This window comes from Nymphalis io, chromosome 9 (genome assembly GCF_905147045.1).
Source record: "Nymphalis io chromosome 9, ilAglIoxx1.1, whole genome shotgun sequence".
Classification (NCBI taxonomy): Eukaryota; Metazoa; Arthropoda; class Insecta; order Lepidoptera; family Nymphalidae; genus Nymphalis; species Nymphalis io.
The window spans coordinates 6607738-6632054 of NC_065896.1; the positions used below are offsets into that span (position 1 = coordinate 6607738).

The following is a 24317-nucleotide window of genomic DNA, read 5'->3' on the forward strand; positions in this document are numbered from 1 at the left end:
TCCGAAATTCAATTTTCTAAAATACTTAATTATTTGGCCCTGGTTTTTGTATTTGAAAATATATTAGATTTTTTTATTTTGAGATGAGTGATGATATTTCCATTTTCCATACAGTATTTTTATTAGGGTGAGGTGATGATGAATAAAAATTACGTAATTTGTAACAGAAGCCTTACTGCTCATTTGGTGTCAATTTCAATTGTCATTTGTCGTGTTCTACTTTCGAATTTCGCTGTCAGTAGTCAGGCTCAGATGCCTGTCAGTGTGACAGTGTCAAATTTTAAAATACAAAGGCGACATGTTATATATTTACATCTGACCCACGTGCAATTCATATTACAATATTATACATTTAATTATTAATTACAGACACAAAGTGCCGTAAATATGACTAGCTCATTAAAAGAAATGTAAGTAATGTTACGAATCGGCAGTTATTTCATAATTTTGATATAAATGTGTTGTTTTCGGTAATCATATTTATTTCTTGATTTTTGTATAAACTTATTTTCAGATAAGATTTAAACGTAATAAAGGAAAACTAGCAAATAAAAATCTAAAGAAAATAATTTATGAATTTCATTAACGATTAGTTAATTAATAAAGAGGAAATTTATAACCTAAATAATTCAGCAATTTTATAATTTTGCAGATATGAGAAAACAGGTGAATATGAAGCTTTCTACACTGGTGGTGATATTCAGTGGACAACTGATGGTGGGCATTTTCTATGCCAGTGCAATGACATTATAAAAGTTATTGATGTAAACACACTTTGCAATACACTTACAATAGGAGAATCACTGGATGAAAAAGATGACAGTGATCAAATATACACTTTCCAAATGTCTCATGACAATCAAACTATAGTAACCGCACATAAAAGTGGATTGTTAAAGCTCTGGGATAGAGAAACGGGACAACAACGAAAATTATGGCGGTCTGGTCACAAAGGAGCAGTTGCCAAGCTAGCGTTTGATTCTAATGATACCAATATTGCATCAGGTGGAACTGATGGAAATATAAGATTGTGGGACATCAATTTTCATACTTGTACAAGTAGTTTAAAAGGAGCCATGGGTGTATTCACTGTTCTTAAATATCACCCAGATTTTTCCAAACAACTTATTTTTGGAGCTGCTGATGATACAAAAATAAGATCATGGGATTCTAAATCTGGTAAAGAAAATGTTATATATACTGGTCATTTTAGCAAAGTAACTTCATTACAATTTACTCCAGATAATGAGTATATGATAAGTTCCGGAAGAGATAGAGTTTTAATTCTTTGGAAACTTGGTGAAAGTAAGCCTGTTAAAGTTTTACCTGTTTATGAAAGTATAGAAGCAACAATACTTATGCCACCAACTTTCAAAATACCAAATTTTAAAAAGAAATTAGAGACAGAAGGAATTTATGTTGCTTGTGCTGGTGAAAAGGGGATTATAAAAATATGGAACATACAAATGAGCTGCCTTATGTTTGAACAATCAAATAGTCTTGTATCTTCATCTACTGAAGAAGGTGGCCTTGCAATCACTAATTTGATATTCAATACAGCAAGAAATATGATATCAGTGGTTACAGCTGATCATAATATTATAGTTCATGATTTGGAAACATTTACATGTATAAAACAAATAATTGGATTTACAGATGAAATATTAGACATAATATTTGTTGGGAAAGATGAATCACATATTGTTGTAGCTACAAATAGTAGAGATTTGAAGTATTATGAACTAGGAAGTATGGATTGTAAATTGTTAAAAGGGCATACAGACATTGTTTTAGCTCTAGCTAACTTTCCTGCAAGACCTGATATTTTCGTATCTTCTAGTAAAGATAATACAGTACGAATATGGGCTCAGGTGACTACTCTAGAAATAAAATGTTTTGGATTTGGGGCAAGGCACACTGCCTCTGTAGGCTCTGTCTTCACTTCACAGATATCTGATACATTTTTTACTTCTGTAAGTCAAGATAATTGCTTAAAGATTTGGACAGTTCCAAAAGACAGAGATTCTGGTGATCAAAAAATTATACCAAGTCATACAGAATTGGCTCATAACATGGATATCAATTGTGTTGCTGTATCACCCAATGACAAAATTATAGCAACTGGCTCACAAGATAAAACAGCAAAACTTTGGAATGATGAATTGTCATTGTTAGGAGTATTAAAGGGACATAGGAGAGGCATATGGTGTGTGCGATTTTCACCAGTAGATCAAGTCATTTTAACATCTTCAGCTGATAGTACATTAAAATTGTGGTCAATTGCAGATTTAAGTTGCTTGAAAACTTTTGAAGGTCATGAAAGCTCTGTCCTTAAGGTAGACTTTTTAAGTAAAGGACAACAAATAGTGTCAAGTGGAGCAGATGGTCTTCTTAAACTATGGAATATTAAATCGTCTGAATGTAAAATGTCACTGGACAACCATGATGGCAAGGTTTGGTCGATGGTAGTTAATAAAAATGAGGAGATAATAATAACCGGAGGATCTGACTCTAAATTGGTGACTTTAAAAGATGTCTCCACAGAAAGAAGAGAAAAGTTAGCCAAAGAAAGGGAAGAACAAATTTTACAAGAACAAGAATTAATGAATTTACTACATGACAAAAAATTAGTCAAAGCTCTCAGATTAGCATTACGTATGGAAAGACCTTTTCATGTATTAAAAATTGTAAATGAAGTTTTAAAATTTGGTCATGAAAAATTAACAGAGACCCTGAAAGAAATTAACAATACACAAAAAGAAGCTTTGTTAAAATTTGCAACAGAGTGGAATACAAACAATAAGAATTGTCATGCAGCTCAACTTGTATTTAATATATTAGCACCAGAATTAATATCAGGTAATTTGAAAGTACCATCATTATCAAACTTTATTGAAGGTGCATTGCCTTACACTGAGCGGCATTTTGAAAGATTGACTAATTTGTTACAAGACCTAAATTTTATTTCTTATACTGTTAACTGTATGCAACCTCATCCTGATAAAAGCATAGATCAACATTAAAATTGAAAATTATAACGTTGTTTAATTGAACATTAATTCATAATTGTAATCTTTAAAATTAACAATGTCTATAAACCACTTATCTATGGCGCACGTTTGCTCTGACGCACAAAAAACTGTGTCATTAAAACTTATACTTGCGAAATGCTAATTTACGTGGTGTGTGTAAAAGCTCATAAACGATAAACATTTCCGTCGCCTGCGCAACCTTTATACGCTTTCCGTGAAAACTGCTTCCTAATATGCAGTAGGGCAGTAGTGGTGAATCGATTACGCGAAGCAGACGCGTCGATTTTTGTGCGCGCTGTTATTGTCGTATTATGTTAACAGATTCATCATGAGCTCAAAAACTGTTTTAATTAGTGTAATGATCTGTATTTTAAATAGTGCAAGAGGACAAAAGCCATCGTAAGTATTTTGTTTATATTTTAAATACCGTAATAAAAGTAACGAAACGGTATAGGTATGAAATATTAAATCTGAAGCATTAAGAACAAAACAAAAATCATAGGTAAAAATCCAAATTTATGAAAGATTAATAATAAAAAACAATGTTTCTTTCTCCCTACACCTAGCAGTCATACGAAATAATCTGTGGGTAGACGCATGTTTTATACACGTACAATGCTTGGATTCAAATTTGATTTCTAAAATTTGGTACAAATATAAATTTTAATATCTTTTTATACTACATTTTTTGTTTATTTATAAATAAATGGACTTTTTACAAAACAATAACCAATGTATAGTAATGTTATATTACACCTAATAGATATTTCGACATGTTAACCTTAAAATGTAATGACTTTATTACATTTCAATAATATTTTTTATGTTTACATATCGACTTTACATAATTTAATTATTCAATAAAAAGTAGAGCTCATATAAATAATTTTTTATTAAAATGTTTAATCGAAATTTTATTTTTTTTCTGTTTCCAAGCACATATCATTTACAACACGTACATAGGTGTTATTAAACAATAGGTTGTAGAGCGACGCAAATGTACGTTTGATAGTTATAGGATCTAACACAAGGCGTAATACAAAATGTTAATAGACATCACGATCAGTTTTAATATTATAATGTCTCGTTAACTAGAATTAAACATAAACATCTTTTGATAAAGAACAAATAAAAAATAAATATTACATACCGTTTTGTAATCAGATCTTGAAAAGAATACGAAAATATAACAAATTGTATACCGGCAAGACTACTCAATGGCGTAACTAAAATCATTATTAATCATAATTAGAGCGATAGCTACTTATGCAAAATCACGTTAACCATATGTGTTTCTCCATCGCTTCAAAGGCGTGATGTTTCTTATATACCTAATAACTTTTATAAAATATATATTACTATTAACAAAGATTACTCTAAGAAGAAGCACTACATACAAAACTAAAGTTAACCAACAATTTAGAAAAAGTTTTCTATATCATACCTTCATAATTTCTTTTGATTGTGGTTTACAATTTTGTACTTCTCTCTACCTACCCTCATCTCATCACCAGTATAGAGTCCAGCATACATACAATACGACTGTAGATTCAAAAATTGTTATTTGTTTTTATTTATGGTGCAGTCAAATTTGGATAATGTTAAGAAATATGCAATGCCTAAAATCGGTGTAGCTTATATAGTTTTCACCGAAAATTATATAATAGCTACTATAAAATATTATTATTAAAATCGTAACTCTTTACTAGTTAGCGATTTTTTGATTGTCAGAAAATAGTTACAAATTCTTAATTACCTATATTTCAATTCTTAAATATTCCAAAACTGGGTGAATAATTTCATGATATTTATTTTATTGAGCAGACTTCGGGCTGTTAATTTTTTGTTTTGTTTTGCATAAAATAAGAGAGGTGCACGTCTTCCGTTACGCTGTTTTAAGTATCATTGATGCTATTGTGACAATAATGAGGTATGGTCACGAGCATAGCTCATTAACAGTTCCATAATTAACGATTGTTAAAGCTAAAAATCAATATTAAGATTCTTAAACAAACTAAATAATTGCTCTATCATGAAAACGCTGTTGATATTATTTTAAACTAACAATGAGTATGTAAGTCAGTTTTTAATTATCGGACGTTACTAAAACGGACGGTAAATATTTGCATTAAATTCATTTCTGTTTTATACAAAATAATCAAAATTACTATAAAAGAAATGGTAGGCAGGTATTAATTATCTTTTTTTTACAAAAAGTCTGTCTACATAGAGACTTTAAAACAATCGGTGTTGGTATTTTAATTTTGCAGATATTTTTAATTGACTTAATAAGTTTTTGATAACAAATTACGTAAAAAAATATTTATATAGAAATAAAACTAGGTATATATCCTTAAATAATATTTCACATACTAAATTAAAAAATTTAACATCATACCCAAGGATTAAGATCATCGCATGCTTATCAGATTATCTTTTGTGAGATACTAATCTGTTAATAACGTTGATAACGGCAGTGGCGTCTGCCATTTAAATTGATCATAAACTAATTTTGTCCATATACCTACGCTAAAATAAATAAATATATATATTTTAAACTAGAATGAATAAACGAGACCAGCTAATTTATATCTATAATTATCTTATTAAGATGTACTTCAGACCGAAGTACAAGGAGCTCAGATACTTAAGATTACTTAATCAATATCGATAAACCAACCATCTAATTATGGCTAGTGTAACAACGTCACATTGATAATGGAAACGTTTAAGTTGTAAAGTTAAGAGCGAAATAGCTCACTGGCTACGTACACGTAGAGTTTGACCGAAAAACGCTGATTTGATTCCTGGTGAGCACTAGATGCGTATGAGATTTAATGTAGGGTGTAGTTTAGATTTGTTGCAAACTTATCTCTTTAGTATCTAATCAGAAGTGGGAATGTAAAATTTATTTTAAGTCGATTTTACTATTGGGTATTTAATTTGTACTCTACATGGGTCTTATCATGGAACCAGTTCCGATGAAGAAATAATTTGTAAATTTAAAATATATATTTATTTTCTTAAATGTTATATTAACTATTATAATTTGATTTACTTAGATTATTTTAACTTTTTAATTCGTTATGGTTATATGTTTCTCAATATTTGCTTGCGTTTCAATTCCGCGGAAACGGTGGTGGAACGAATGATCGCTTTTAAAGTCGTAACCCTTATGTGTAAGTCACCTCCTCGAACTAGTTTTCTGGCAATTTTAAGGTAGCAATACCATCATATAACCAGCTCATCAGAACAGGCCAGGATCGGAGCAGGCCAACATAACCTTATGAGGTGCTAAACTGGCTTTCCGTTTGAATAGGGCATTACAGGTAACTTTATAATAAATTCATTTTCCCATTATTATCAGTATACTACACGATCGTTAATAAGCCGAGATGGCCTAGTGGTAAGAACGCTTGAATCTTTACCGAGGATCGTGGGTACCGATGATAGTGAGGAAACCTGCATGTGTCGAATTTCACTGAAATTCTGTCACATGTGTATTCCACCAACTCGCATTGGAGCAGCGTGGTGGAATTAGCTCCAAACCTTCTCGAAAAGGGAGAGGAGGCCTTAGCCAGCAGTGGTACATTCACAGGCAGTTACTGTACTCGATCGTTTGTGTATAAGTCAGTGTGAGCGTGACTCCATGTCATAACCAAAGATAAGTTATAGAAGCAGAATAAACACCTCAACCCTAAGAAGAACCAAGGCACCGTATAAGCCTGAATATCTGAGGTATAGCATTTTTCAACTACCTCATCAACGTGTAGCCTAAAACAATATAAATGTTGTAGCGTAATTTGTTTGTAAATGTTTGTTATTTAAACTAATCATTTTATTTATTGAAAGAGTATTATACTAATGATGAACCATAAATCAAATATGTCTGCAAACGGAATGTTATGACGTAAGATTTGTGAATACTATTCTAGTTATATATTATCTATGTTTTTACAGATTACAAGCGTTATCCGATTTTTTTGTAAGTAGTTAGGTCAGGCAGGAAATCATTCAACGAAGTCTTAACAAATGATTGAATACCTCCTGGCTATTTTCACAATGAAGCTACTTAAAAAAAAATAATAGAGACGGCCGTTTTAGGCAATAATTAATATTCCTATTGACCCCTCCAGTTACGCGTACCTAAAGCTGGTACTAGTATGGACGACAGTAGCCGAAAAGATTGAACCTGTTGCGCTATTGACACTTTATTGTTATAGTTGATCATTTTATTTACAATATTATTATAATGTAAATAAGCTTACGGGTTTTATTTTAAAACATCCAGTATGATCTAACATAAATTGGCAGACACAAAAAATGTTTAAGAAATAACGTGTCGATAAAAAAGTCGATAAAATTATTTCCACAGATCTTCTTTATTGGCGTTATTAATTTATTTATTTCTTAATTTTAATTATAAACAAAAATTAGTTCTTATCAGCTTGTCCGTGATATTTATTTGGGCAAAATAATTAAATATGCTCAAAAAATTTATAGAATTGTTTAATTTTTGTTGTTTTATTAGTTAGTATTATTATTAACTATTTAATTTACGTAATATTAGGACTATGTATATTACAGTAAGGGTGGTACATCTATCGTAATATGATCAGTAAATCCTTTTGCGTGACCGCTCGTGTGAAATATTTATTTCGGCTTAGTTAGTGCTCTTTTTTATTATCTCATAAAACATAACTCACACGAAATAGATAAAGAAGTCTCCCAAAGCAGAACTCGGCACGGGAAGGAACGCGGATGTGTTATATTGACACGATCCCGCAGCCTCTCTGATCCGTGCCGTTTTATTGGATAAGAATCCCAACCGAAGAAACCGACCCGGCCGGTTACCTAACTGAAGATTTCTAAGTGCTTCAGTTGTTTTAGGTTAAATATCAAATAATAAGAAAACTTGAAAATAATTTTTTATAATAGGCAGTGGATGGCTCTGTGCGCTTTTTAATAATCCCGTAGAGTTTTATATTTTAATTCCAATTAGGTATTGTACTTACTATATGTGTAAACAAGTAAACTTTCAAATCAGGATTAAAGCTAAAGCGGAAGTCCTAGCAAAATACCGGAAAATGTTTGGAAGTATAAGAAGACCCTTTGCGGCTTCTAACCTAACCTTAATCATTAGAATTAATAAAATAATCTTGGAGTGAATTATAAATCGGACACCTAGTTCTATCATCATTGTAATTATGGGACTACTTAATAAAAAGACACAAGAATGTTTTAAGACACGGTCCGATAAATCGCTGTAATTGTTTAGCACTAGGTACGCCTACATTATAAAAATTAGGTATTTTGCGTCAATGTTAAATCTTTAAATTGTTTTTATACTATATCATACAAACATTCATAAGACACGCTAAATATATTATAAGGAAATTGTAGTTTATTTTCATTTCTATTAACATCAAAAGTAATTTAATTACATTGTCCTTTGTTAAAAAAATAATTTATCTAAAGCACCTTTTAATTTTTAACAACATTTTTCAAACTCTTAAAACTCATATATATAGCAACATATTCTTACGTGTTTATATAGGGCCTACGAACATTATCAGTTAAATAAAATAATTACCAACTAAAAAAGATCTTTTGTTAATTAAAACATTGCATTGAGGAAGCCTGAGTGACCTTATTGTTACTTTTTTCACGAAAGACAATTCTAGGTGGTAAGACTCAAATTGGTCCATTTTTATTTGATTTGAGAAGCTGTTTATCTCGTTTTGTATGTCTTATACATATTAGTTTAATAGATAAATAATAAAAATAATTTTAATAGATTACATTTAAACGTTATAAACAATTCTAGACTAAATAAGTGGCTCACTAACGTGTCAAGAAATTTGTAAAATACTTAGAAGCATTTACAACTGCTGTGAAGGTTTATTATTTGTAAATTGCAATATTTGATTGTGAAAAATCATTGCCACACACATGATAGTCTGTCGTTGTTTTATTTTTAACTGTGTTAATATAGGCCCATGCTATGTTAATAGACTACTCGATTTTTTTATGTTAGTGGGAGAAACGAGCAAGAGGCTCATCTGATCGAAAGTGAGTACCACGGCCCATGAACACCTGCGATACATTTCGTCAAATCTAACGATATATCATTTAAATAATTCCCTGTCTCCAACTCTTCAGTCTTATAGTTTTTGGTGCTTGAGTTCAAATTTTTATATAAATGCATATGCATGCATGCAGTGCCGTGCACGATAGAAATATTGTCACATATTTTATGTAAATTAAAGACGTTAAGTTTAAATTTTATAATGAAATTAAACACGAGTAATGATAGGTTATTAGGCCTAACCTCAACCCATTAATGTATAATGGATTATAAAGACCAAGGTGTTTTTTATAGCAATTTAGCTACGTTTAGGTCACAAATGATATCTACAGCATATATTATGACCAATATTATAAAGGCAGATGTAAAAACTTTATGAGACTTTTTATGTTATTTTTTTTTAAAAAATTATTTCATTATCAAACTGAATTTTCGATTATATTTACGCTTTACTTACAAATCTCAATACTTATAAAATGCTGAAAATGTTAATAGGTAATTATGTAATAATGTTAGATTTAATTAAAGAAATTAACTTATATTCACAAAAATCGTTAAGATCAGATTTAATACTTTGAGGAGACAATTATTATTAAAGCCGTTCTATGGCCTCCTGATTGGTTAGATTTGAGAATCTGCGACGTCGTCGATCACATGACTGAGGTGCGCCGTAGTCACAACACAACCAGGGTCAAGGTAGACCGACCATCGCCTCTTGCTAATAGTGTTTCGATTAGTGGTAGTAGGTAATCGAATTTTTTACAATGTAGTTGAACTTGAAATACTATATCTAGGCAGTATAAGTGAATTCAAATGCTTTTTTGCTAATCACAATAAAAAAATGTTGTTAAACATAAAAATATCTTATTTGTTTTAAAATTTGCTTTATTTCATTTCAATAGGAAGCCTCATCGTCTAAATTATGTTAGTTTACTAGGAATAAATACTAAACAGACTTTAAGTAATGGTTTTAACAGCATTAGAGTACTTTATATTTTTAATAAAACGCTCAGAATTAAATAAAATTAAAACACATTAAAAATACCACTGACATTAAACATATTTCTATTTGATTAAACTTTTTCATTTGTTCAATGTTATATTAAAACAATTTTCCTTAGACTTATCTACTCTTGATTAGTAGTCGTTACATTATTTGATGTCTTGTATCCTTGCTAAAGTATCATGAAATAAAAGTAACCATGAAGCTAAGTAGACCGATGTAAGTACCTACTTGTATTTATCGCAGTTTTATTGTGTCATTTTGTTCCAAGAACCAGGGACTTGAAGAAAATAAATGTAAACTTAATGGATTACATATATAATACGTATATTACATACAAGGCACAGCAATTATACATAAACTATTAAATTCTAGTAACACCAATCTTCTAATAGTAGATAAAATTATTATGATGTGATTGATTTAAATTAAAAGGGAAAATGAAATGGATTTATGATGATGGATGGAATTTGGATGTATTTGTACATATATTTAATTTAATTTCCAATAACAAACATATGTATGATGATACTTACTTACGGTTACGTAGTGACCAAACTGAATGGCACCTTATTTTTATTATCACGGTAGGTAGGTACAATAACGATATTAATAACAAAAAGCAAGGACGATGTTTTTGTATTTAATACTATAAAACAATAGTTTATGCATATCAGGCAAGTCATATAACAAGTGAATAGTAAGTGCCAGCATAACAATATCTTTTCAAAGAAATGAGCGTTAATCTATTTTGATGCAGATGGCTGCGCGTGCTTCGTCAAGTGATCTCGACCTTATTTAACATGAAGGATGATCGATTGAAATCAATACTCACTATACCCAAATTCGATTTCCTGAATCAATGACCTAGCGATTAAGGTAAAGGCTTCGCTAATTTTGCGACAAGAATACTAAACGGAAAGGACCCTCAAACGAACGATGTGGGTTGGATTGCTTATGCATACTTATGTATGTATATGATTTTTAGGAAAAACTTCACTAATATATAGCAATCATTATTATAAATACAAATGTATGCAAAAAATATTAATACCAATCAGCCGGGCACGCTTCACCGACGATACAATAAAATTTGGCACTAACATTTAAATTTTTTATTTAAACTACTCAAATTCGTTATTTGTTACTGAAATACGTTGCAAAATTTATAAAATCACGATTTATATTCTTATTTCTGGTGAAAAAGCTTTTATGTTAGGTATATTTTTAAAAGTTTTAATTTTAACGACACTATTTTTTTCCTTTCATTACAGTGTTTATTATAAATTATAATACTGTAACTTTTAAACATATTATGTAAATGCCAGTATCGTATTGAATAAGTCTTACTTTAACTTACCTTATTATTAATTTACTAATAGTAATATTATTTTTATAGTAAAATATATTAACTTTAAACTAAAAATCTCCTAAAGTTGAAGTTATTGTTATTTTTAATCCGCCTTAGCATCAAAACAATATTTGAGTTGAAATGACAATATTATTTTTTTTTTTGTATTTTGTCATATCCCAATTTATATAAAATATAAAATCTCTGAAAAAATAGTGACCCATAAAAACTTTTAGACAATCTATTCCGTAGTAATAAGCAATGGCGTCGTCCGTTGAATGAAAGTACCTACTACTAATAGGTAGACCAAAGTACATTCAGACCAATTATCCAACATTAAAATTAATCATTTTTTAAGTAAATATGTACATATGTAATGAGCATAAAAGTTGCGTATTGTATGAATTTATCATAATTATAAGAAATGTTAACGATTCCCTACATCGCCAAAAACATAGGTAATGTTTAAAAATTATAATGTTTCAAATCAAATATTTTATACACTTTTATATTAGGTTCTCATTTCGTGTCAGCAAAGATAAAATTCGAAACCACAAAAATATTATAAAAATTAAACGTTTTATCATACTTTAATTATAAAATATGATGACAAAGTTTGTAGTACCATTTTCACGAGATAAACTTAACTAGAGCAAATTTACGTGTGCGTGTGAAGTGAAGATAGATTGGCAATCATAAATATTAAATGTCATCTATTAAAATAATGATATCAAGGATGTTTTTTTTTGTCCTTAAATTTTAAAGTAACATAAGGTTGTTTAATATGACGTAAGACTGTGAAAATTTTAGGGTAAAATATTATTAATATTTTATATATACATTATATTGATACACTTAGACATAGAAAACCAATAAGTATGCAGAAAGTGTAAAAGTTTAAAAGTTGTGCAAAAACAGGTGCACTCTACATTCCTTCTATAATGAGGGACTATAATCCACGAGATCAGGCGCAGGGCTAATAGCAATGAACGTAACGATGACAACTTTCAACTCCCAGACTGTCATATTCTTGACAAAAAAAAACCTAATAACTGAAATAAATCCGAGCCAGGATTTGAACTCAAAACCTCTGATTTACAGCTGTACATGCTAGGCACCAACGAGGCAGTTGTAAAATTTTTGCTCAGTTCTTTAGTCATATGCACGTAAAGATAATTAAATTTATGTTCTACATTTTATGATTATCTTACTACTTTAATCGTGTTAATAAATATATGGTTAGTCAATAAATAGTAACAGAGGCAACACTCAATCTATAATATATAATGCTCGTTATATTAATCACGATTTCGTTCCGTTTAAAATATTATTCTGAAACAATGTTTTTAGTGCGATTTAAAACAAATATGTACATAAAATTATATGATCAAATTGAACGTAAGACTGCTAGTAGTTAGAATGTAGATGTAATGAGAATAATCTAAAAAAAGTCCTTACTTAGATTTCATGATGTTTCATTAATTCATTAGATTTATATAAACAGTTTAAATTAACGAATACTCCAGTATTCGTTAAGTCGTCAGTCACTCCGTTTTATAATTTAATAATATGCATTAATCATTAATATCATTTTTTATTAATAATAAATTAATCCAAGCCCAATTCAATTCACTTTAAAGACATTTCTCCTTACATGATATTTGGCTTTATATATCATTTTGGTAAAGGTTTTTAATGACTGAAACACTCGGTATATAAAGCAGTCTACATATTTTATATAAATCTCGATAAAATAGTTATGGCTTACAAATACATGTACTGTGATTCATCATAATAAATTTATTGCTGTGAGTCAACTTTATGTATTTATTAAAAATATACTATCTTCTGCAAATTTAAATTTAGTCGTTTGCTTGGATTAAATATTGTGTATATATGATTTTAATATGATATCATGTTATCAGAAACAATGAGGTAGGTAGAGTGTTTAAATGTAAATACGGTTACAGTAGTGCAGTAATGAACTTATATAGTTTATACAATACATTGTATCCTTTTAAGCCTACGATAAAATAATAAAAAAAATATTCTATAATTATAATTTTATAGCTAACTTAACTTTATTAATATCAATTGCAACTTCGGTTAATGATCTTAAAAAGTAAACAGTATAATACTTATTATTATATTAACAGTTATACCTTTTTTTAGAAAAATGTTTATATACAATTGCCTATTAACCGGTCGTAAAAATTCAACATTAATAAATAAAAAAGGACAACGCTAAAATAAAATTATATGGATAAAAAGCGACATCTACTATTTCCATTATGACGATATCAACTGTAACTATCAATTTATACTACCTGTAAATCAACAAGGCACCTACTAATTACATACTTATTCGAATTACTTAGCAGCAGCTACTATATCATTTCTATAATTATATTTCGTAATGAAGCGATATTGCTTTTTAAAATACTCGAAGAACAAAAGTTTAAAAAAAAAAGAAGAAACTATCTTGGGATATTTATAGACTTGAAAGCGATTTAGTTAAATTTGTTATTTTTTCACCTCAGAATGTTCCGACTACACTGATAAATTATCGTATTATATTTTAAAACATTCTATATGCATCATTCGTTATCTACATTTAAATACATTTGTTTTTCGTGTTTTAGTAGAAACATATTTTTTCTGAGAGAAACCATATAAAGAATTATTTAAAACCGGCCTTTCTCCGATTCATAATTTAAAACTTATTGCGGTATTCACATAACAATTTTTGGCTTAAACCATATAAAGAAATTATGTTATGCATATATAATTACAGTTACAGTAATATCTTGCATAGGTTCATTTTTTAATTTCAATATTTACAACATTGGTAAACATGCTGGTAAAAGCAGATACTGACGTTAATGTCTACTTTGTTCCAACATAAATATGTAAGTAGATAAATGTAGTTCACATGTAGCAAGCAGCTTAGCGATTAATCTTAGAGCAAATCTCGTTGATATCTCAGTTAATTCGTTCACAATGTTATCTAGAACGACAAATATTAGCATAGTTGCCGTTAGTAGTAAGTTCCCTCGACCTTGCAGCTCCATGAATCCATATATTACCTTAGAATAACATCTTTCTTTAAACATTGAAGTATTGTTATTAGAATAAGTACTTAATTACCGAATGCCTACCGTGATTTAGCATTTAATGTAAATATTAAGATACAACGTTACATATATTTGCTCTGTGCATGTGAGTGTCTGTTATTTCCGTATAATAAAATATTTATACGTTTAAATAATTCAACGATCGACATATATCGATAAGTATTACGCGACATTTGATAGTTAATAGTTAAGGGTACTGTGCCAGATACCTTAACATATTTGTCAAAAAATTATAACGAATAGTATAAAACTTGATATTAATTATTATTATATCTTTGGTTCAAAGAACGATAACGATCATTGAACAAAAAAAAACAACCTTTGTAGTTTCTTGAAACTTGTGTTATAGCTCTTGCAAAAACGCCTATGCCTTACGGCATCAATCTGCGAAATTTATAATAATAATAATAACTTATTATGTAGACTAGCTCGCGATTCAGCGTGCGTTTTTTTTATTATATATTTAAATAGATATACTTCTTATTAAAGTCTTAAGATACTTATATATACATAGATATCTTTTACATGCATCATCTTGCATCTTTATCAATCTAATTGGAAATACTAATTAAAATAAGACAAAGCTATGGATATATTGGAGAAACCACAATCGCTTATGCATACTTAGTCATAAATTATATGTCACTTTGTGGTGAGAGGTAGCTATTAATGACGGAAAAAATAAAAAATAAAAATGTTGAATATTTTTTTTTTTTTTATAGAATAGGAAGGTGGACGAGCATATGGGCCACCTGATGGTAAGTGGTCACCAAACGCCCTTAGACATTGGCATTCTAAGAAATGTCAACCATCGCTTATAGCCAATGTGCCACCAACCTTGGGAACTAAGATTTTATGTCCCTTGTGCCTGTAATTACACTGGCTCACTCACCCTTCAAACCGGAACACAACAATATCAAGTATTGCTGTTTTGCGTTAGAATATCTGATGAGTGGGTGGTACCTTTTTTTTTTATAGAATAGGAAGGTGGACGAGCATATGGGCCACCTGATGGTAAGTGGTTACCAAGCGCCCTTAGACATTGGCATTGTAAGAAATGTCAACCATCGCTTACAGCCAATGCGCCACCAACCTTGGGAACTAAGATTTTATGTCCCTTGTGCCTGTAATTACACTGGCTCGCTCACCCTTCAAACCGGAACACAACAATATCAAGTATTGCTGTTTTGCGGTAGAATATCTGATGAGTGGGTGGTACCTACCCAGACGAGCTTGCACAAAGCCCTACCACCAATTGGACTACCTATTAGTTAGTTATATTAGTAAACTAGCTATGACTGCGGTTTCACCTGCGTATCTCTTAAAGAAATCACTAAGAGCAGACTTATAATATTTCAGTATATACAACATTTTTAGTTTTATTTTACGTGGGATATTAGTATTTATTGGTTTTCACCGCACCCGGATCTAGATACAATTGGCCATGAAAAAACAGCATTCCCTTAAATCTATTGACATACTTGAATGTTTTTCCCTGTGCTTTATTTTCTTGTGGCTGCAAACGATACGTTCACAGGAATTGTGTCCTTTTTTAAATTAAAAGGTAAATTTGTGTATTGAAAAAATAAGTACTTACTCTCAACTAACCGACTAAATATTAATTAAACGAAACAATGAGAAAAAAATATGCGGCGACGATAGGAAATACCTATCTAACCAATAAACTTTAACTTAAAAAGTTATTTACAAACCGAAAACAAACAATTAAGTATCATTATTGTCAAACAACATACTCAACTGTATAAGAACAACATACATATCTGTTGAAATACCTATGTCAAAACTATAAAATTCTAAGATGATGATTTTATCTCGATACCTTTCATAAGAATTATTGCCATGTTTATAAAAACGACTTTGCAAATAATGCATTATTTTAGAACAAATTTGATTACCATAAAAAAGGTTATAGTCAACCTTAAGAGATAACAAACACATATTACTGCGGATTTTTTTTTAACTTTTCAAGATGAATTATTCCGTTATACATGATTATTGTGTAACCTAATAAAATATATTACAAACGAATACAGACAGAGGTTTACTACGGAGCTCTGTGCGTTTCCGACATATGTACGTTCGCTGCAAATAACTCAATGCAACAGGCAACAGCGCGACAATCGGCGTGCTTTACATATACACGCGCCATAAGCTGAACCCTATTTAATATGATTGATCATATAGATCTAAGCTCAACTTATATTGGAATAATCTAAACTTTATTTTGTTTTTATAAACTTTCAATCATCATCATTTTACAAACTATTATTTAAAATTATCTAAAGAATCAGCTAATTCCATTGAACAGTTTATTTATAGTATTTTGATTGAATAAATTATTATTAATAATTAAGTATTTACAAATCAAATTAAAAATAGCTACTGTACATGACAGCATGGAATCGTGGCAAGAATACCAGCTGTTAGTTAATGCTACTTGAATTTGACAAATCTTCCTATTACATTTTTTATTTCTTTTTTCATATAAAATTTTAAATGTTTTATGCAAATAAAAATTCTTTGCAATTTGTACCACTAGTAACACCGGATCGCTTTATTTGTTGACGGCTTAAAATACATTACTACTAATCCTATTTATTATAAATATCTCCATATAATTAATAAAAGGGAATATATTTCCATTTGTTTTTGTAGATACATAAGAATAATATATTATACATATTAAACTAAATTTTTGGAGATATTTCGTAGTCTTCGTCGTCCTCGATTTTATCCGATAAATAATGATAATTCGTTTATATACTGTATTTATATTTTTCTCGTATATTTTGTAGTGAACTAATTAGTAAAAAATACAACTTCTAACGCAACTTATGCGAGAATTCAAGGCACGAGATGGCTAGAGCAACCTAGTTTTATTTCGATTTTAGTCCCTACTACAAATGCAAAAATATGTCCAAGCTGATTTATCTGTTATTTACTTGATTCTTAATTTAAAATCGAAATTCCATTTAACGTCTAATAATAGATTTAACTAATACTTTAGCTAAAGTTGCTACATATTACTTTACTTTGAAATTATTACGGGTAAAACTGCTTTCTTAACCCACACCACTATTCGATTATATACCTAAAAGTTTAAAGTTTTATGTAATCAATATAATACATTGTACAGTATCATAAACTTCAATTTATAATTATATTTTACTTGTTGGTTTAAAAGTTTTATTATTACTTAATTTACAATTAATACATTTCAGACAGAATCCTGTGTTGGAGTGTCCTTCTCTCGACAAGGGAGACAGCTACACGCAGTCAGAGTTCCTGTCACGCCTGGCCCACGAGTGCCGTTATGACCGACTGCTTCTCCCAACTTATCAGACAGGGGAAGTGGTGTATGTACATGCCAGCGCTTACGTATACTTTATACAACCAGCTGAAGCACACGATTTGGTAAGTCAATTAATAAATACAAATATGTAATAATTAATATTTTGTATCTACTTGTATTGTAATAATATAGTTATAAAGCACTATTGCACTTCTATCTGCAGCTTTTTATTTATAGTAAATCATATTTATATTATAAAAAACATTGTTAAGTTTTGTTTTTTACCGGGTTGTGTACGATTTATAGAACTTCAACATATTTACAAAAAAGTTAATATCACGGTAACAATCAAAGTAAATAATAACTTTTGTTACTGTTTTTGTTTGTCACACTGTAATTAAAACGGTGTGACAAATCCTTATCATATAATAAAGATTAAACATTTTCTGTAAATACAAATTACCTACCGGACTACTTCTGCAATTTGGATTAGGTCTAAAGATATTACACGATTTTTCCAATGTACACAAGAACAGACGTACTTTTGTTCTTTAAAAAGAACGTGATGCAAAATATTTTGTAATGTGCGTGTGTTATATATGGGTACATTTAGCGCTGGGATCAATACTGTATACCTAATAATATTTTTTCTTATTATATTTTGTGTTGTATATTATAAACATATTTTAATTATTTTGTACGAGGTAAATATCACTCTGTAAGCAATACTATGTAATAATATTTTTAATTATTTACAATTTATTATTTACAGAATTTCAAATTGCATTTCCTTCTACAACTAAGATGGACGGACGCGCGGCTTGCCTACACCTTATATTCACCTGAACGTACGAAAATTATCGGAGAAAGCGATCTCCGACAGCGAATTTGGGTTCCCCATTTATACATGTCCAACGAACAATCGTCAAGTCTTATGGGAACCGATAGTAAGGATGTACTAATCTCAATAGCACCCGATGGAGAGGTGTTATTCAGCCGTCGAATGCAAGCAGTATTATACTGCTGGATGAATCTCCAGAAGTTTCCGTTTGACGACCAAAAGTGCTCAATGAATCTAGAGAGCTGTAAGTTTAAATAATTAATTACATAACATAACATATGTGCCGTGGAGTACCGGCTTAGAATAGTACTCCCCCAATCTCATCCCGTGGGTGTCGTAAGAGGCGACTGAGGGACGGTTTTACGAGGGAGGGACGGAACAATAAAAACGCTGACGCGACGCGATTTCCGACGCTCCAATACCCGTGCCATCAAGGCTGCGATTGAGCAAAATCGGGGATCGAAAGTGTTCACTCGCAAGTTTGGGAGGCCGCGTCTGACAAAACTTAAAACTGAAAATGGTGGGGTCGTTACCTCTAGGCCTGAGATTGTCGGAGAAGTAGAGAGGTTTTATGGACAATTGTTCTCTTCAAGATCGGATAAACCCGTGGGAATCAGTATTGTTAACAAACGCGCCCCTCTTACGCGCCATTACTCCGAGGAGCTCCCGGTCGTTGACCAAGGCGAGATTAGGGCGGCTCTAGAACAGCTTAAAAACAACAAAGCTCCGGGAGATGACGGAATCACAACAGAGTTGCTTAAGGCAGGCGGGACTCCGGTCCTAAAAGAGCTAGCAAGCCTCTTTAATTCCGTCATCCAACATGGCAAGACCCCGGAAACGTGGAGCGGGAGTGAGGTGGTACTGTTTTTCAAGAAAGGTGATAAAACCCTCTTGAAAAACTACAGACCAATCTCCCTCCTGATCACATGTATAAGCTGTTCTCAAGAGTCGTCACGAACCGTCTCGCCAGACGACTTGACGAGTTCCAGCCCCCAGAGCAAGCTGGCTTTCGATCAGGCTACAGCACCGTGGACCACATCCATACTGTTTGGCAGATTGTGCAGAAGACCGAAGAGTACAATCAGCCGCTGTATATGGCATTTGTGGACTACGAGAAAGCCTTCGACTCCATCGAAACCTGGGTAGTGCTCGACTCATTGCAGAGATGTCATATCGATTGGAGATATGTCGAGGTACTGAGATGTCTGTACAACGCCGCTACAATGACTGTCCACATCCAGGACCGTAAGACGAAGGCGATCCAACTGCGCAAAGGGGTGAGACAGGGGGATGTAATATCCCCGAAACTGTTCACCAACGCGTTGGAAGACGTTTTCAAGACGCTGGATTGGACTGGGTATGGAGTCAATGTAAGCGGCGAGTACATCTCACAGCTTCGATTTGCCGACGATATCGTCATCATAGCAGAGTCGCTGGAACAGCTCACCGAAATGCTGCGTAGCCTAGGCGAGTCTTCCCGGTGTGTCGGTCTCGGTATAAACTTGGAGAAGACCAAGGTCATGTTCAATAGGCATGTCGTGCCGGGACCGATATACGTCGAGGGGAAACCTCTCGAAGTTGTTAGTGAATATACCTACCTAGGACAGATAATACAAGTCGGTAGGAACAACTTCGAGAAGGAAGCCGATCGAAGAATTCGCTTGGGATGGGCAGCATTTGGCAACCTTCGTCAAGTCCTCAAGTCGTCTATACCACAATGTTTGAAGACGAAAGTCATCAACCAATGCGTCTTACCTGCCATGACATAAGGTGCCGAAACGTGGACACTAACTGCGGGACTAGTCCACAAATTCAACGTCGTTCAGCGTGATATGGAGCGAGCTATGCTCGGAGTATCTTTGAAGGATAAGATCAGAAATGAGATTATCCGGAAAAAAACCGGAGTCACCGACATAGCTTGCAAAATAAGCAGGCTGAAGTGGCAGTGGGCTGGTCACGTATGTCGTAGGAGCGATGGCCGTTGGAGCAGACGAGTCCTAGATTGGAGACCGCGAATCGGCAAGCGCAGCGTAGCTCCCTCCAGCCAGGTGGACCGGATGAACTTAAAAAGGTGGCGAGCACCAACTGGATGGCGGAAGGCGGAGGATAGGGAGCTTTGGCGCACCTTGGGAGAGGCCTATGTTCAGCAGTGGACAATGATTGGCTGTTGATAACATATTTAGCCTTATAAAAATACTCAAATCTCTTATAATTATTACTCAATGTACATATGTATAAATTAATATATTAAAATAAAAATATAGTTAAATATAAAATGTAAGAATATATAATGTAAGAAGCTCATATAATTTTGATCATTTTTTCAGGGAAATACAACGCTTCTATTTTACGTTTAATGTGGGAAAAGGACAATCCAGTCCGACTTTCTTCTGAACTACACTTAACTGAATACTCTCTCCTAGATTTTTGGACGAACGAGTCCGTTGTTAGAGGCGATATAGTCAATATGCGCCTAGGAGGTAGATGTAATGTCATTTTATATGTTTGTGGGTGTAATTTTATGATGTAATGTTTAAGAAGTAATTCAAAAATATTATTATTATTTTCAGCTGGCAACTATAGTGCATTGAAGTTTACTTTTAAATTGGGCCGAGAAGTTGGTTACTATCTTATGGATTATTTTATTCCATCAATGATGATTGTTGCTATGTCGTGGGTCACGTTTTGGTTGCAAGCTGATGCCTCAGCACCAAGAATCACTTTAGGTAAGGCAAAAGTAATTAATCAATATGAAACCTTTATTAGTTTATTCAAAAAAATACGTAAGGAGTCTTTTAGTATACAATAATATTATATTAAAAAGCACTTTCTAAGCATTTTTGGCTAAAACACCACATTTATAAAACTATGAAAGACATAATACAGCTTGTATATTAGATAAAATTGTTAATAATTGAAAGTTTTAGTTCCAACAATAATAAATTATATAATCACGTGTCAGAGCTTTTAAGTTAAAATGCATCTTCGGAATTTGAATAAGCTTTAAAGTTATAATTTATCTTCATCGACGACTCTAAAAACATCTGGCTTAAATCCAATAAAATTAGATACTCTATGTAGATCATTTTTAACTCATTTATGATGTTACAAAAATACGCTACAAATTAAATAACGTCAGAATGGAGATAATTGTGAATCATTTAAATCTGTATAATACCTCCATAGACACTGGCATTCATAATAGTGATTTTTTTATTTGGATAATTCTAGCCCAATCCAAACTTTTTTTTATTATTTCCATTTGATTATTAGAAAATAATGTGATTTATTATATTATAGGAACAAGTACGATGCTCTCATTTATCACACTCGCGTCATCACAAGCGAAGACTCTGCCAAAAGTTTCTTACATCAAAGCCAGTGAGATCTGGTTCTTAGGTTGCATTGGCTTCATCTTCTCAGCCTTGGTGGAGTTCGCTTTCGTTAACACTATTTGGCGTAGAAAGTAAGTTGATATTAAATTTATTAAGACGTGACTATCGAAAATAGTGGAGGTGATAGAAATAGTCATAGGGACCTATTTTCTTACCCGAGTTCATTTCAAGTTGGAGATGGAATTGTACACACTGTGAAGAGCCATGTAGTTCTGGCAGAATATAACCAAATAATCTTTTGCCACTTTTATTCATAACAATAAAACATTATTTGTTTTGTACCTCAATCAAATGGTGTCGGGAAACCATTTCATCGAATACATTCTCAATGTCGGAATAATTCTGAGAACATCAGGCAGTTGACCGGATGCCAAAGAACACAATTAAATGAGGCAGAGGACTGGCGATTATGAGATAAGATGAGATTTATATTCAGAAAAAAATTTACGAGAAATCAACATAATAAACCAATGCACTAAAATCTACTCAAATAACGCATACTTAATTAGGTTTATTTTTATTTATAGGAAAGTGGTGAGTTTGAAGAAAGTAAACAGCAAATACATACTTAAGAGCACGCTCACGCCTCGACTGGCGCGCAAGGAGCTGCAGAAGGAGTTGCGGGAGTCGTCGCCCCAGCTCAGCAAGTCGCGCTCGTGTTCCTCGCTGCAACAGGAGACCAGCAGCGACCCCGCCGGGCCCGGATACAACAACTACCTTACCGTACATGTGAGTTGTAATACGAGTCGTGGACGATTTTATATCATTGAAAACAAATACAAAAGTAATTTACAGTATGTGTTGTGTATTGTATTTTAACTAATGAGGTTTACTGCTCCAAAATATTACCTCGATAATTGGAACATAAGCTAGCAAACATACAACAATATAACAATAGTTGTATTCCTTAATATTAATAAAATAATTTAAGTGTATACTTTATTTTTCTTGAACTTTTTATCTTAAACATTTTTATTGTTCTATGCAACCATTTCACTGGAAGAGGTAAATAAATAGTAACACTTACTGTATTTGTTTAGAATTGAATAAGCGTATAATACAACAGAATAAAAATATTTTTAAATGTATTCTGAAATTGTATATTTATGATAATGTTAATTAATAAAACAGAGCTTCCCATCTGCAATCAACTTGCCAACAATCACAACGCAGAGCTACGACGACCTGATAGCTTCGGGTGGCAGACAGCCTCGCAACAACGGCAGCGAGGGATCCGACGAGCCCCCCCAACACCACACGTGGACTCAGATGACCCCGCAAGAGATCGCCACTTGGATAGATAAGCGATCCCGTCTCTTGTTCCCTCTTCTTTTCATATTCTTCAACATCGTTTACTGGACTTTCGTCTATTGTCTATGATTCATTAATAACTTAGACTTGACTAGAGTAATGATTATGGAATCTTGTTCCTATAATGTACTATCAATATAAATTATGTATATCTATTAAACTTATTTAATTATTTTATGATATAAGGATATCATTATTGTTTTTGTATGTATACTTTTAGTCTCACAGAATCTACTCTCGAATCTTTTAGAAAGTTTTTCGTAAATAGGCATTTTTTACTTAACCTTTTATCGTCATCGAAGGTCTAGTAACTAGTCGAATTTAAGTAGAAAAAGCCATTTTTTTATTATATTATTACTAACTGTCTTTTTTTCTTGTAAAGTAATCTGAGGGCTAAATAGCTCGAGTGTAAAAAGTGTAAGTTCAAGGATGAACAATAAAAACGATAACATTCTCTGAAGACATTTTTATCTATAAGGTCTGATAATATAATTACAATATCTCCAGTTTTTCAAATAATATTCAGAATCTTGTCGAAAGTGGGTTCCAATTTATTATTTTATATTGTTGTTGAGTTTAATGAAAGTCATCGAGTAAAAATAGTCAATATAACTTAGAATAGGTATTTATTATATTGATATTAAAAATATATGTTCTAATAAAAATTGCATTTTGATAAGGAACGTCTCCAATTAATTATATCGTTTAATTATTATCAATTGGTAGCGCTTAGAAATATGATTTAGTATTCAATTTATGTTAGAATAGATGTTATTTGTAATGAAGGATTGGTTAGATTTGAAAGAGATTATTTAAAATTAAGTTACCAGTTTAGTGTTTAATAAATAA

At 31.6% G+C, this 24317-nt stretch overlaps 1 protein-coding gene across 3 annotated transcripts; it reads left to right on the forward strand.

Annotated features, from left to right (window-relative positions):
• The first annotated feature begins 264 nt into the window (after positions 1–264).
• On the forward strand, positions 265–24286 carry LOC126770719 (pH-sensitive chloride channel 2-like). Of its 3 annotated transcripts, none has more exons than XM_050490242.1 (8): positions 3166–3431; positions 17851–18043; positions 18694–19006; positions 21090–21242; positions 21333–21488; positions 22063–22228; positions 22685–22886; positions 23289–24286. In XM_050490242.1, the coding sequence occupies exons 1-8, from the start codon at positions 3361–3363 to the stop codon at positions 23535–23537; spliced, it is 1503 nt and encodes a 500-aa protein (XP_050346199.1). In that variant the 5' UTR covers positions 3166–3360; the 3' UTR covers positions 23538–24286. The 3 variants fall into 3 exon arrangements, 2 of the variants coding, with proteins under 2 accessions (XP_050346199.1, XP_050346198.1); XM_050490241.1 differs by having other exon boundaries at positions 3168–3431; positions 21090–21248; positions 23289–24285; XR_007669487.1 differs by lacking the exons at positions 18694–19006; positions 21090–21242; positions 21333–21488; ... (1 more) ...; positions 22685–22886; positions 23289–24286 and adding an exon at positions 265–410 and having other exon boundaries at positions 653–3431; positions 17851–18032.
• The last annotated feature ends 31 nt before the right edge of the window (positions 24287–24317 follow it).

Excerpts from the sequence above, each read along its gene's own strand:
- LOC126770719 (XM_050490241.1), top strand. The coding sequence starts at position 3,361 with ATGAGCTCAAAAACTGTTTTAATTAGTGTAATGATCTGTATTTTAAAT. Across the intron at positions 18,044-18,693 it reads CAGCTGAAGCACACGATTTG|AATTTCAAATTGCATTTCCT; the intron begins GTAAGTCAATTA and ends TATTATTTACAG. Across the intron at positions 19,007-21,089 it reads CTCAATGAATCTAGAGAGCT|GGAAATACAACGCTTCTATT; the intron begins GTAAGTTTAAAT and ends TCATTTTTTCAG.